Source organism: Melitaea cinxia, chromosome 15, assembly GCF_905220565.1.
Source record: "Melitaea cinxia chromosome 15, ilMelCinx1.1, whole genome shotgun sequence".
Lineage (NCBI taxonomy): Eukaryota > Metazoa > Arthropoda > Insecta > Lepidoptera > Nymphalidae > Melitaea > Melitaea cinxia.
The window spans coordinates 10481590-10494617 of record NC_059408.1 but is presented as its reverse complement, the minus strand read 5'-3'; the positions used below and the strand labels follow the sequence as shown (position 1 = coordinate 10494617).

Here is a 13028-nt window from a genome sequence, read left to right as displayed (position 1 = left end):
TAATAAATACGCGTAATGTGTAATATTATTCAGTATCCGGGATGAGCAAACTCTGCTCTCTTCTGATCGAGTGCAAATAGAAGACTTACCGTTTCCGGCAAATTACAAACCATATTGCGCGAAAAAATTTTTTTATATGAAAATATGGAGATGGAAAATCTGAAATGATCCCTATTTTAGATTGATTTTTAGCCCTCGTAAAGCTTCATACCTAAACTTTTTTTTCTATGTCAGTAATGCATTTTTGAAATGTTTTAGCTACACTATAATCGAAGACAAAACCAAAAATGTATTTTTTTTTCGGTAATGTGTTGTAAATATTACACGGTTTGTGATCTGACTGTTTAGTGATTGTAGATAACCCTCAATATTAATACTCCAAATATTAGTCTTGAAATTTATAATTATCTACTAATTTTATGCGCGCCAATAAGATGAGTGGCAATCACGAACGAGATCGCAAGTACTGTTAGTTTATAATACGATTCTGTATCACAATATAAACTGAAAATTAATTTTAATGATTAGGTTATAATAATAATACAACGGTGTAAGTTGCATAAAACACATTATTATAATGTGTTTTATGCATTGATTGATGCAAACATTCTATCACAATTTAAATTATGTATATACATAATATAAATAATATAGATAGATTTAATGTCAATTGTTATACTTATTGACAGTTACATACGAGTAGGTATACCTAGCTCCTTTCTATATTAACAAATTCTTTCGAAACGACGGTGGAATATTCCACTTGTTTCGAGCCAAACCTCCAACAAACATTCAATAAAATATTTTTTTAATGCATTTTATTATGCAAAATCGACACCCATTTAATTATGCAAACATAACACATAAAACTGATTTCGAAACTGTATAACAACATATATTTTAAAATATTGTATGGGCAATGTTTTTACTAGGTATATGATTTCAAAAAATTCGTTAAAATCTTATATTTTCAGATAAAATAATTAATATAAATTAAATGAACGCTTCAGCCTGTAACACCCCACTACTGGGCATAGGCCTCTTTCCCGATGTAGGAGAAGGATCAGAGCTTAATCCACCACGCTGCTCCAATGCGGGTTGGCGGATATATTCCCTACTATGAGTAACGATCGCTATCAGGTGTACATAATAACAACCGGGACCGACGGCTTACCGTGCTCTCCGAGGCACGGTGGGGAGACCCACAAGAACTGCACAAACACCCAGACCACGGCAAACACCAGTATGGCCAATACAAATGTTTGTCATGTGCGGAGATCGAACCTGCAACCGTTGACGCAACAACTACAATCCATGGCTGTAAAGGTTGTGCCAACGTGGCGTCTTCGCTTATACATAGTAAATTGTTAACAATGATCATTTTCTTGTCAACTGATGCTTAAAAAAAAGTGTCTATAAATATTAATAATGTTCATTTCTTCAATCATTCAAAGTTATGAATTTCAACTGTGTAAATCATGTTTTCGATGATATGTGTGATGAAGTAATTGTCACTTTAAATTCAAACTACCCGACAATTCGTTTCGAGCCTATTTTAAATCAGAAAAAAAAAATTGCAGGACATCACAGGGTACAAAGAAAATATTTTTCCCCACACTATACTCAATTCAAAAGAGACTGGAACTGGCACGCGAGTTTGGTACTGGCGTCGCAATATGGGAACTCGGGCAGGGCCTCGATTACTTTTATGACTTATTTTAATGTGATATTAATTTTTAAATAATAAATAATTTATTACTACTATATTTGTTTAATTTTTACTGTCCAAAAAGGAGTTACTTACTCAATTATAAAACAGGTACAATCCATGTACACTACTCCAATACTGCCATGCTTAGCATGCAGCTTGCAGCTGCATGCTTTAAATATTCCAATCTGAAAAAAAATTGTGTAAAACTTTTGATTTATTTAAACTAAATCAATATATCAATACGCTAAGGTTTAAGATGTTTGCCTCCCTTAAGAAAGAGCTACTTAAATTATAAATCATTTTATAGATAATTGCTTGCTCTACCGACAACAACTAAAAATTTTATAAATGCTTTTTTTGTAAATTAATTAATTATTAAAATTATATATGTAGATATACATTGAGACACAACGTCAACGTTTGGTAAATTTTTTGTTCAATTTCAAATCAACTCACATAAAAATACTTTTTTTTATTTTGTAAAGTGATAATGATTATACTTATTTAGTGTGAATGATTCGCACGGGTAAGCTAGTATATTATTATGGTAATGAAATATGTTTAATGATATATTTTACACCTGTAATCCTAAAGAAAGGAGTGAAAAACGGTTACTGCCTTTTACAGTTTAAAAGCTACAAGTTGAGTGTAAACAAAACTTCTGACAGACAAACAAACCATTGGTCCAAACTTACAAACACCTCTTCAGTGGCATTTTACAATGCATAATAATTCTACGACCTCGATTAATGAGCGTTCTCCGTGTAAAGAATTCAAATATGCTTATTATCTCATAGCAACCTCGAGTTACTGATATACATATATGTACTCGTATGTATACGTTTTTGTACACATATATGTGGTATTAATTGCATGCTGGGTGTCATTCAGAATCAGAGCGTAAGGAAAATACCATATTAAGAAATCTTCTCCAGTTTATAGTAGATGACAGCCAATCTATTATATATCAGTGAAGCCAAGTTCCTCATTTTTCCTTTTACCACTCTTGCTTTCTACCTTTAGAGGCAGCAACTAGTTAAAAGCTTTACTGGTACCTAATGCCAACGTATGTAGGTAGCGGATGTAATTGAACATTTGATTATCATCAGATAATCTGCTCGTCTCTTGTGTTGTGTTAATACAATAGATGTATAGTGTGTAAAGTGAAAGAAAAAGACATGCATTTTCCCAGATATCAACTATGATATCTAAGTAAAAGATTGGCTATTTTCTGATTATCTTCCTTACTTCCTAAATTTATGTTTACTATTGTGATGTAAAATAGTTTTAAAGTTGCATTATAAAATTAAAATAAATAAATCATATTCATGTACAATACAAGTGAGCACAGTTTTTAGACCAGTCGGGTAAATTATTACCTGGCAATTGGTTACGACTAGCTAACCATATCTTTATGATAAAATCCAATGTATGTCGAGAGTATGGCTGAATTTTTTTATCTACTATTGGCATAAAAAGTATTTAGTAAGTAAGCTTCTACTTTTGTAGGTTTGACCACAGGGTTGGACCGTCATAAGCAAGCGTTAGATGCGATCCTTTGATTCGGTTGGACTAAAAGCACGCCATTTCTTTTTTCAAAAATTTCTCATAGTCCTGTCTGTTATTGTATTTTTTGTATTTTTTTTTTCTTGTTAAAGCTCTTTTCCTAATTATTCCTTTAATGTGATAACATTACCTGTGTCAGTTGCAGATGTTCCAGCTATAGATGTTCTTTCAAAAACGTAATTTTCATACTCGTAGTTATCTCCAAGTACGTATCTGCGGATCCGCGTTTTGGTGGTGCGGGATCCCGCAGGTTCATAAGTGGAGCGGGATTCCGCGGGATTGCGTACTATAAGGTTATTTTGTTGATACTAATCAATTCAATAAAAGGCAAACAATCAACAGTAATAGATTTTTAATACAATGAGAATTCAAATAAGACATACTGGCATTGTTTCATTATTGAAGACTAGTAAGTTATTTCAAAGTAACAGTTCCCGCGTCTTCGTTCATTAAATAAATTACAATAACTTTTGATAAAGTACAATTTTAATGAAACGAAGAGAGTCCTAGGTATCTCCTAATACTAGTAATATCTAGTATTATCTAAATGCTATAAAGATAGTTTTATGGTAACAATTTAATTTCTAACTTGATATATTATTTTCAAATCAAAACGGTGTAGAATTGTGAATAACAATCAAATGACTAGAACTTGAAGACATATCATGTAAGATACCGTTATCGGAGAAAGCTACAAGAGTGGAACGAGCTATGCCCGCAGTTGTGGGCCAACCGGCGCGTACGCAGCAGAGAACGCGCTTACTATAAAGTTTTCCGAATCTAATAGATCGATAACAGTGATTTTGACCACAGTATATTTTCACATTGCTTATTTTGGATTTTTTTATTCATGAAAAATAAAGGTGAGTAATAAAATAACTCACGTCATAGCTATTTAGTCTTAATAAAAATTATTGAAATAAAATACAGCATGAATCATAATAAAATAATTAATAATTTAAATAATCAAAATTCGAGATATTATAAAAAAAGAAAAATATTTTTACATTTGAGCAACTTTTTTCTTACTTCTATTAGATTATCTATAAAATGTAAATTAATAGTTATTATTTAAATAATTAAACACAATTTAATTAAAGAAGCTTTCTTCATAAAAAACACTCGATAAAAAAGTTTAAGAATGCTAGACCATTGACATGACCGTGATAGTATGTTACATATGTATTAGTGTGTGTATCAGAAAGTAGAAAAAAACGTCGGTAATGTTCTTTGAAAGTAGGTAAAATTTTAAAACTTCGCTTCAAAGCGAAAGTTCTAACTATGACACTATGACATAAAAACCATTTTAAATATTTTAAAACTATTGACGAGAAAGTAATATGTATATATTAGTAATTTTATCGTTATCTAATCGTCAGCTAAAATAATAATATAATAATATAAATAAATATTAATATCTTAATTAATATGACTATTAAAATGACTAATGTACCTTCTATGTCTTCATTTATGTAATTTAGTATAGATTTACCTTTAGACAAATAAGTAATGTGTACTCAAAGAATACTTGGCAGAAATGTAGTTTAAAGAAAATGTCCGTTATATTATCATAAACTATATATTACTAAACTGTGTAAGCTCTATACAATGCCTAAAATGATTATTTTATTTACTAATCGATAGAAACTTATATATTTTTGAGAATTAAATAAAAAAGCAATATAAAACTAACTTAGACAAATAACCTTATAAATTTGAAATAAATATTACTGTAATAAATTAAATAATTATTATTCTCGATAGATCCAGAAAGTCTTATATATATTCAATAGACACTAGATACGCTACCTACAAACTCTCTCATATAAAGATATGGCTAAAACTCGAGTAGCAGAACCGCTTGACCTTAAAAAATCTAGAGCTGCATAAAATTATAAAGCCATTCACTACTTCTATTTTTACTATTTTTGCTTCACGTACTAAGGTATTAGAAAAATACAATTTAAAAGAATTAAATTATCCGTAGAGCCTTTTTTGCTTGCCTTTAGAATAAATATTTACGTTATTCAAGGAGTCAAGAAAACAATCAATTTTCACGATTATTTATTACCACAGTAAGAAAGAAATACAATTCTACCAACAACTGCACTATAAAAGGCACGAATTTGTAATCGAAGCCTTATAAAGTTACAATCAGTATTTAGAGCCTTGAGTAATATTCATTATAATTATTTCAACATCATTACTCGTACTATTTTGTATGTAAGTCTTGGTTTATATTCAAAATCGGATCGTCAACCCTTGAAATTTGCTCATAAACAACATTCTATTTCACGTCATAAAAATCTTTAGAATAAATAAATAAAATCGCGGTTAATTATGGCTCCTTTTTGTTACTTACAATTGATATTGTTTGTGAAAACTAATATCACATTAAATCATTATCACATGTAACGAATCTACGATAGTTATTATTATATTGCTATTTTACCAATAAAAATAAAAGTTAATTAAACAAGCAAATCTACATGACCAACTTTCATCCTTAGAGCTTTCATAATTAGCAAAAGTAATCAAATAAAAGTAGATAAAAAACGCTGTTAATATTATAATGAAAAATTCTAAACAATTGTTTAGAAACACATTAAATTATTTTGACAAATTGTTTTTGTTACTTTCAGGCACTTGCAAAATGTTAGAAGGCACCAAGATTAACACGACATCGCAAATGTCGAGTATATTCGACATTGCAAAAGACACAGTTCTGTTCTTGTTTTTATCTTGCTACTACATCTTGGAATCTTTATTTTGGACGCTGGTCCCTAATATATTAAGGCCGATGAAAAGTTTAAAAGATGATATTGTACTGGTGACTGGAGGCGCGGGAGGAGTCGGCAAACAGTTGGCCATCAAGCTTGCAAGGCTTGGAGCAAAAGTTGTTTTATGGGACATTAATAAAGAAGGTAAATATTGAGTACTAAATTCTCTATGAGATTTTTTTAAATTACGTTTCCAAAGTGAAACCAATGGAAACGTTTAGCAAGGCTCCGCTGTTCGACCATTCATTTGTCTGTCACGTCGCTATGTTTGTGAAATCGTGCAACATCTGTATTTCTAAGACCATCATAAACACAAAGAAAAATAACATTAAAAATTAAAAGATGTATCCATAATCGACATAACATTTGCTGAATTAAAGTTGCTAGTGTTCTTATGTACCTAATATTTTAGTTCGATTAAAAATATAGTAACGGTTAAATTGTAGGTCGATGAAGACGATTTTTATTTGAAATCCCAAGAATAAAAGAATATAATTTTTTATTATTATTAATTTCACATATCAAGCCGGTTACAGATTCTTTTCATAATTATATTTTTTTATATAATACTTAAAATTCCACATTCAACCAGAAAAAGATGTACTCCTCCTCTATGTCCTGTACGTATGAAAGCTTACGACCTGAGATTTACTTAAAACTTGTCTTGTGTATGTCACTGCTCTGTATTCGCCCTTTTAAGTACAATCAGTCAATGAAAACCGCTTTGATTGATTAACTCCAAATATACTCTATAACACAACATCATGTTCATTAAACTATCGATGTTGAAATAATTTTTAACCGACTATAAAAAAGGTGGTTACTCAATTTAACCGTATATATTTTTTTATTTGTGTTCGCGGATTACTTCGTCGTTTATGAACCAATTTTGCTGATTCATTTTTTGTTGGAAAGGATATATCCCAAGGGTAGTTACAGGTAGAAATCGAGGGTAACCTTCGAAAATCGTAGTGGCGACTAGTGCGTTTGTTATATTGTTTCGTCTACTTACGTTGTACTACTTGTCGATGTAATTGAAATCGGTTTTTTCGTTTGCTAGCAAACACAATTATTAGGAAAAATTTCGCTGCGTAGTACAACAGTTTATAATTCGGAAAAATTATGCAACTTACAAGTCTGCACGTAAAGAATAAATTTAAGGAGCAATCAAATTCTAATTCACATTGCAATTGTGGTTGTCAACATTTCCATTGTCTAAAAGTCATTATACTTAGTTATAAATAATTGGCTAAAATAGTGAATACATAAAAACTGACTACTTACTTGATCTTTTACCAACAGTAGGATAGGTAGGTAATGATTATTACTCGCGCTTATTTTCTTTATTTATATCTCTACATGTTATTTTACTTTGTTATACCTATATATTCATGCGATTGATGTTAAATTATAAATATTCTCATTTAATTTGCTTTAATTTAACTGTCACGCGGCCTCATTTATGAATACAATTTATGAATCAAATATCTTCAACTATCTATACTATAGTGTAATCACGTTTTCGATATAGGTTAATACCTTAACTTATTGCTAATAAGACAGTACACAGCCCAATAATACTGACCTCAAGTAGCGTTTTGTTCCTGTGGGGAATAAGGTAGCGAGAACTCTTGTAGATACGATGTGTTGACGAAGGGTCGGCAACGCGCTTGAACTCATGCTCTCGATGCTGAACGCGTTTATAGCCTTTTTTTACGTGGGGAAAATCCATCATGGATACCCTCCGGCGCAGGGGCGCCAGAGGGTCATGTCAGACTCCTACTGACCAAAAAACCACCACGTGTGAGCAGTCGTCCGCCTGGGTGGGGCGAGATGGGGTCGCGCTAGCATTCGCCACCTCGCCCCAGAACGCGTTCATAGCCCACGGCAGCCGCTAACCGTCTGGCCGACTGGCCGTCCTTACGCTTATGCTTATGCTACTCGTAGTATGAATAATAAGTTTTTTTTCAGCTCTGGACCAAATATGTAGTGCAATCAAAGATGAGGGCTACGAAGTAGCTAGCTACGTGGTCGATCTGGCAGACCGGGACTCTGTATACAAAACCGCAGAAAGAGTTAAAGCAGAGGTATGTACTTATATAAATAATTTAGATTTTAATTATTATACTAGTATATGTACATAGATTAACTTTTGCGTACTACGAGTATATAGGGTAAACCAGAATAGATGGCCCACTTTTTAACCACTTTCCTATTAATTGTGCTTGCTCGCAAACGAAAAAAAAAGACTTCAATTACACCGACAAGTAATACAGAAATATATAATATAGACGAAAAAATAGTCAAAACAAAACACGCGTTATCAAAGATTAATCAAAAAGGAATCATCAGATCTCAATCAAATTTATATAGAAGTAGGTACTTGACAAGCATCAGCTTTCGATTAAAACAAGAATCATCGAAATCGGTACAACTAGTGAAAATTTATGCGGGATAATGCAACCTAAGTCAACGAAACAATAGTCAAGTCAAAACGCACTATTACATATAACTCAAAAAGGACTTGTTAGATCTCAATTAAATTTAAATGCGACCACATGACACGCACAACCTTTCGACTGAAAAAAAAAATATCCTGAAGTGGAGACTGCGTCTTAGCAAAATGAATTAGAAAGATGTTCCTCCTTAATATAATAGTTAAGTTCCTTCGTCTCCAACAATGTGTGACGAATACCTGTGTCAGAACAATACTTAAAGAACGTTACTTGTAACATACTTAAAGAAATAGAGATGTTCTCATGACGTTTTCCTTTACTCCATTTTTGCATACTGTCAAGAATATGAATTTTAACCGAATAAAATTGAATTGAATTAACCCGAATGTAACCTTTCTGTTAAATTCTAAGTGTTCTAATTCATAGCCAAAACATATTTTTAAAAGAGCGAAAAACATTAGTTAGATTGCATAATTATGTCTCTGGTTTGTAATATTTGAAATTTTCTTTTTTTTTTCTTAATGCAGATTGGAAAAGTGGATGTTTTAATTAACAACGCGGGTATTGTCTTCGGTGAAACTTTACTGGAATTGAACGATAACGCTATTGAAACCACGTACAAAGTCAACATCCTATCACATTACTGGGTAAGAATTATTAGGTACAATCCATGGCTGTGACCGTTGCGCCAACGCGGCGCGGCAAGTAATATATTTGTAATTAAAACCATCCACATGACTTTTTAAAATGGAGGTTAAATTTATTTTAGCCTATAGGTTCACATTTTATAAAAAAATATATATTTAATCGGAAAAATCCATTTTTTCTCATAGCATTTCTATATAATTTAAGGAGATATTAAGATATATAATAAATATAAATAAAAGTAAACGTATTTTCAGACCGTAAAAGCTTTTCTACCAGACATGATCAACTCGAGCAAAGGGCATATTGTGACCGTAGGATCCGTAGCTGGACTTCTTGGCACATACCGTTGTACTGACTATAGCGCTACGAAATTTGCTACTGTCGGGTTTCATGAAAGTCTCTTCACTGAGTTACGGGTAAGAATTGTGATAATTATGTTTGCTCGCAAACGAAAAAATACCGACATACCCACCCATACCCATTATTAGAGATAATTCAAAAAGTACTTATCAGCAGGCCTAGCATGCGCGCCACGACAAAATTTTGCCTACCCCTTATCTCGTATTATCTCTCTATGTCTACAGTAGCTAACATGCGTGCACGCGATACTCTTCTCGTTACGTCAAGAAGAGATAATCATTAAATTTTAGTGATCTGTGATATTTATCTCTACGGAAGCTAACATGACATCGTAATTTTGTCGTTTTAGGAAGAGAAACTTCTCGTCTTCAATATTATCGACGAGAAAGACGATAAATAAAAAATAAATAAAACCGGGTGCCTATTTTTTGTATACCATGGCGTTTCCCTATTATAATTATATAATTTCGGTATACGAAGAGAGGGAAATGCGAAAAGTCGAGTGAAGTGTGCCATATAATGACACAAAAAACGTATTTGCGCCCTGTTGCTTCATAATCTAAATAATAATAATAATAATACTTTATTTCAGACCAAAGTATAAGTCCATATTGGGTTAGTACAACAAGACAAGACAACATTCAGAATAAAAAACAAAACAAAATTATATTAAAAAAATCAATAACTAAAAATAAAATTAAATAGAATAAAAGTAAAATCAATAATCAAAAAAAAAATTCAAAAATTCAAAGAATTTTAAAAATTAAAAAAAAAAAACAATGCGTGATAGAATTACAATTATCTAATGTGCGACAAGATATAAAGCACAACACGAGCATATTGTTTTACATATATAATTAAATTCATTTACTTACGCCGTTTTATTTTTCATATTAGATTTTTTAAATTAGATATACACTTTTTATCTTAGCCAAAAGGCCGAGAACATCGTTAAATAAAACATGTGTCACTCGTTTGAAATTGGTCAATAACCTTGTAAATTCAACTTTACGACATAAGAAATAAGAATGATATTCAGTTGTGATTATGGTTGATAATGTTTCTCTACTCGACAAGGCGAAGTCTTCGGAAGAGAATTTTGTCTCTCGTAGTGCGCATGTTAGGGTAATCGAGAAAATACTCGATGTAGACATTATCTCTCTCTCTCGTCAAGAGATATCTCGTTGTATGCATGCTAGGCCGGCAGGTCTTGATAAAATTAAAATAGAACCAACATGTCAAGTATCAGCTTTCGATTGTAATAGGAATCGTCGAAATCGGTACACCCAGTCGAATTGAGAACCTCCCCCATTTTTGAAGTCGATTAAAAATACAATAATTGAATATATTAAAGAAGCTATTTTATAGATATTATAATAAACAAGACTACTTTATACTCTTAATATTGTTATAAGTAGATGAGATCAACCGTTTTTATTTAAGAATAAGCATTCTACTAAAAGTACAATATTTTTGTGAAAGTTTATTAAAGTATAATTTATAAGCTTTACCTTTTTTTTACCTTTGCAAAAAAAACATAAAATACATATAAATCTTTAAAATTGACAATATAAAATCTGTAAAAGCTTACTCTACGCATTAATATTTTTTAAAGCTATTTGCTTACTAACGTAGTAATTTCATCATATTTATATTTCATATCACAGGCTCATGGGCATAACGCTATTCACGCGACGCTAGTCTGCCCCTACTACATCAACACAGGCATGTTCGACGGAGTGACACCAAGACTCATGCCAATGTTAGAACCGGACTACGTGGCGGAAACCATGATTGATTCTATACGCAAGAACGAGGTCAACTGTGTTATGCCGGGTTCAGTCAGATATTTGTTGCCTCTGAAATGGTGAGAACCACAGTTATAACATTTTTCTATTGTAGCTTTACTAGTTGCTCTTCGCTGTATTACTCGTGTAATTTCCATCCCTTGGGAATATCGGGATAAAAGTAAAATATTTTCTACCCAGATAACGAACCAAGTTTCATTACAATCAGTTCAGTAGTTTTTACACTTTAGTACCCTAAAAATATTTTACTAAATGTATAATACTATTTTAATTAATTTCTGCATTTCTACTTTTCACTCGTTCTAAAATCATATCGTTGCGGTAACTATAATAATTTGGTAACGGTAACACCGTTTGCGCACCAGAAAACATTGTAACGGAAGATAATCATAGGCTTTAGAAGTTTAGATAATCAAAAAAAATAAAAATCTTAAAAAATTATGTGGTGTCATGAGGAAAGAATTTCCTTCGGATAGTATAGAAGCAACACAATTTGAAAAAACAATTTTGAATTTTATAAATATTTTCTAGTTCTTGATTTTTTTTAAATTTCATTGATTGGTTTTTAATTAAGTAGGTACATAAGAGTATTTAGGAAATTTAGTATTTTAGAAAATAACAAATACCGTAAAATAAAATAAATCAAACAAAATAATAATAATAATAATTCAAACTATTAAGTGAAATAAAAAAACATGTCTTTATTTATTTTTGTCGACAGTTCCTTGCTGGTGTCCCATGACACCACATAATTTTTATATAGATTTTGTTTTTATTATCTTAACGAACATACAAAAAAAGAAATTAGCCGAATTGGTCAAGCCATTCTAGTGTTATGCGCTTAGCAACATTCATTTTTATTTATATAGATTTATAATACCTATACTAAAACTATTTTTTATTGGTTTTCGATGTTTCAGCTTACTTCCAGCAAAAATGTGTTGGGATCTAATGCATCGCGTCATGAAGGGGCCCCAATCAATGATGGAGTTGAAAAGGAAACCAAAAGTAGCGTGATAAAATAATAAGAAAATAAATAGAAAACGCTTAACGTAGCTGTTTAGAAGACTGAACGATCTTGTGGTGAATAAAATTAAATGGAAAATAATATATGTACATACTCATATTCCTGTTTATTTTAGTAACTTATTGGTAGATCCTGGCCTCCTCTATAATTAATATATTCTTTACTGCACTTATAAGCACATACAAAAATATTAGTACAGTGGCAGTTGGCAAGGTACGAACTTATCTCTTAAAAAGATCTCTACCACTTTACCCGTGGGAGTGAATGATGGTGTTATCGCGAGGTACAGGAGTACGAGAGAAAAAAAAAAAACAAAACAAAAAAATGTGTTAAATAATACATACACTGTTAATATAATACTTACCTATTTATACAAATTGCAAACAGTATATATTCTACGTCTTATACATTTGGACTAACTTTAGAAAGTACGTTATTCCCTATAACATCTCTCGACATTTAATAGAAATAATTATTTTATTATTACTATTAAATCTCGAAATACATTATAGGGAACGCTAGTACACTAGTAGCACGTGATAATCGGGGTTAAGCGATGAAAGTACGCTAATTTTTGAGTGACTAGCTGATAAGTAATAATGCCATTGAAAAAAATGCCGTTTTCTACCTTATATCTCAGACAACGTCGAGCCAATATTAATATTGTATTTA

The 13028-nt window shown here is 31.4% G+C and overlaps 1 protein-coding gene across 1 annotated transcript; it reads left to right on the top strand.

Moving 5' to 3' along the window:
- The first annotated feature begins 5930 nt into the window (after positions 1-5930).
- Positions 5931-12455, top strand: LOC123660339 (short-chain dehydrogenase/reductase family 16C member 6). Its single transcript, XM_045595439.1, has 6 exons — positions 5931-6201; positions 8029-8144; positions 9041-9160; positions 9416-9577; positions 11189-11388; positions 12250-12455. Exons 1-6 carry the CDS (start codon positions 5931-5933, stop codon positions 12344-12346), a joined length of 966 nt encoding a protein of 321 aa, XP_045451395.1. The 3' UTR covers positions 12347-12455.
- Positions 12456-13028: the final 573 nt, after the last annotated feature.

Coding starts and splice junctions, on each gene's coding strand:
- LOC123660339 (XM_045595439.1), top strand. CDS start 5,931: ATGTTAGAAGGCACCAAGATTAACACGACATCGCAAATGTCGAGTATA. Junction 6,202..8,028: donor ATGGGACATTAATAAAGAAG/GTAAATATTGAG, acceptor GTTTTTTTTCAG/CTCTGGACCAAATATGTAGT. Junction 9,578..11,188: donor GTCTCTTCACTGAGTTACGG/GTAAGAATTGTG, acceptor TTCATATCACAG/GCTCATGGGCATAACGCTAT.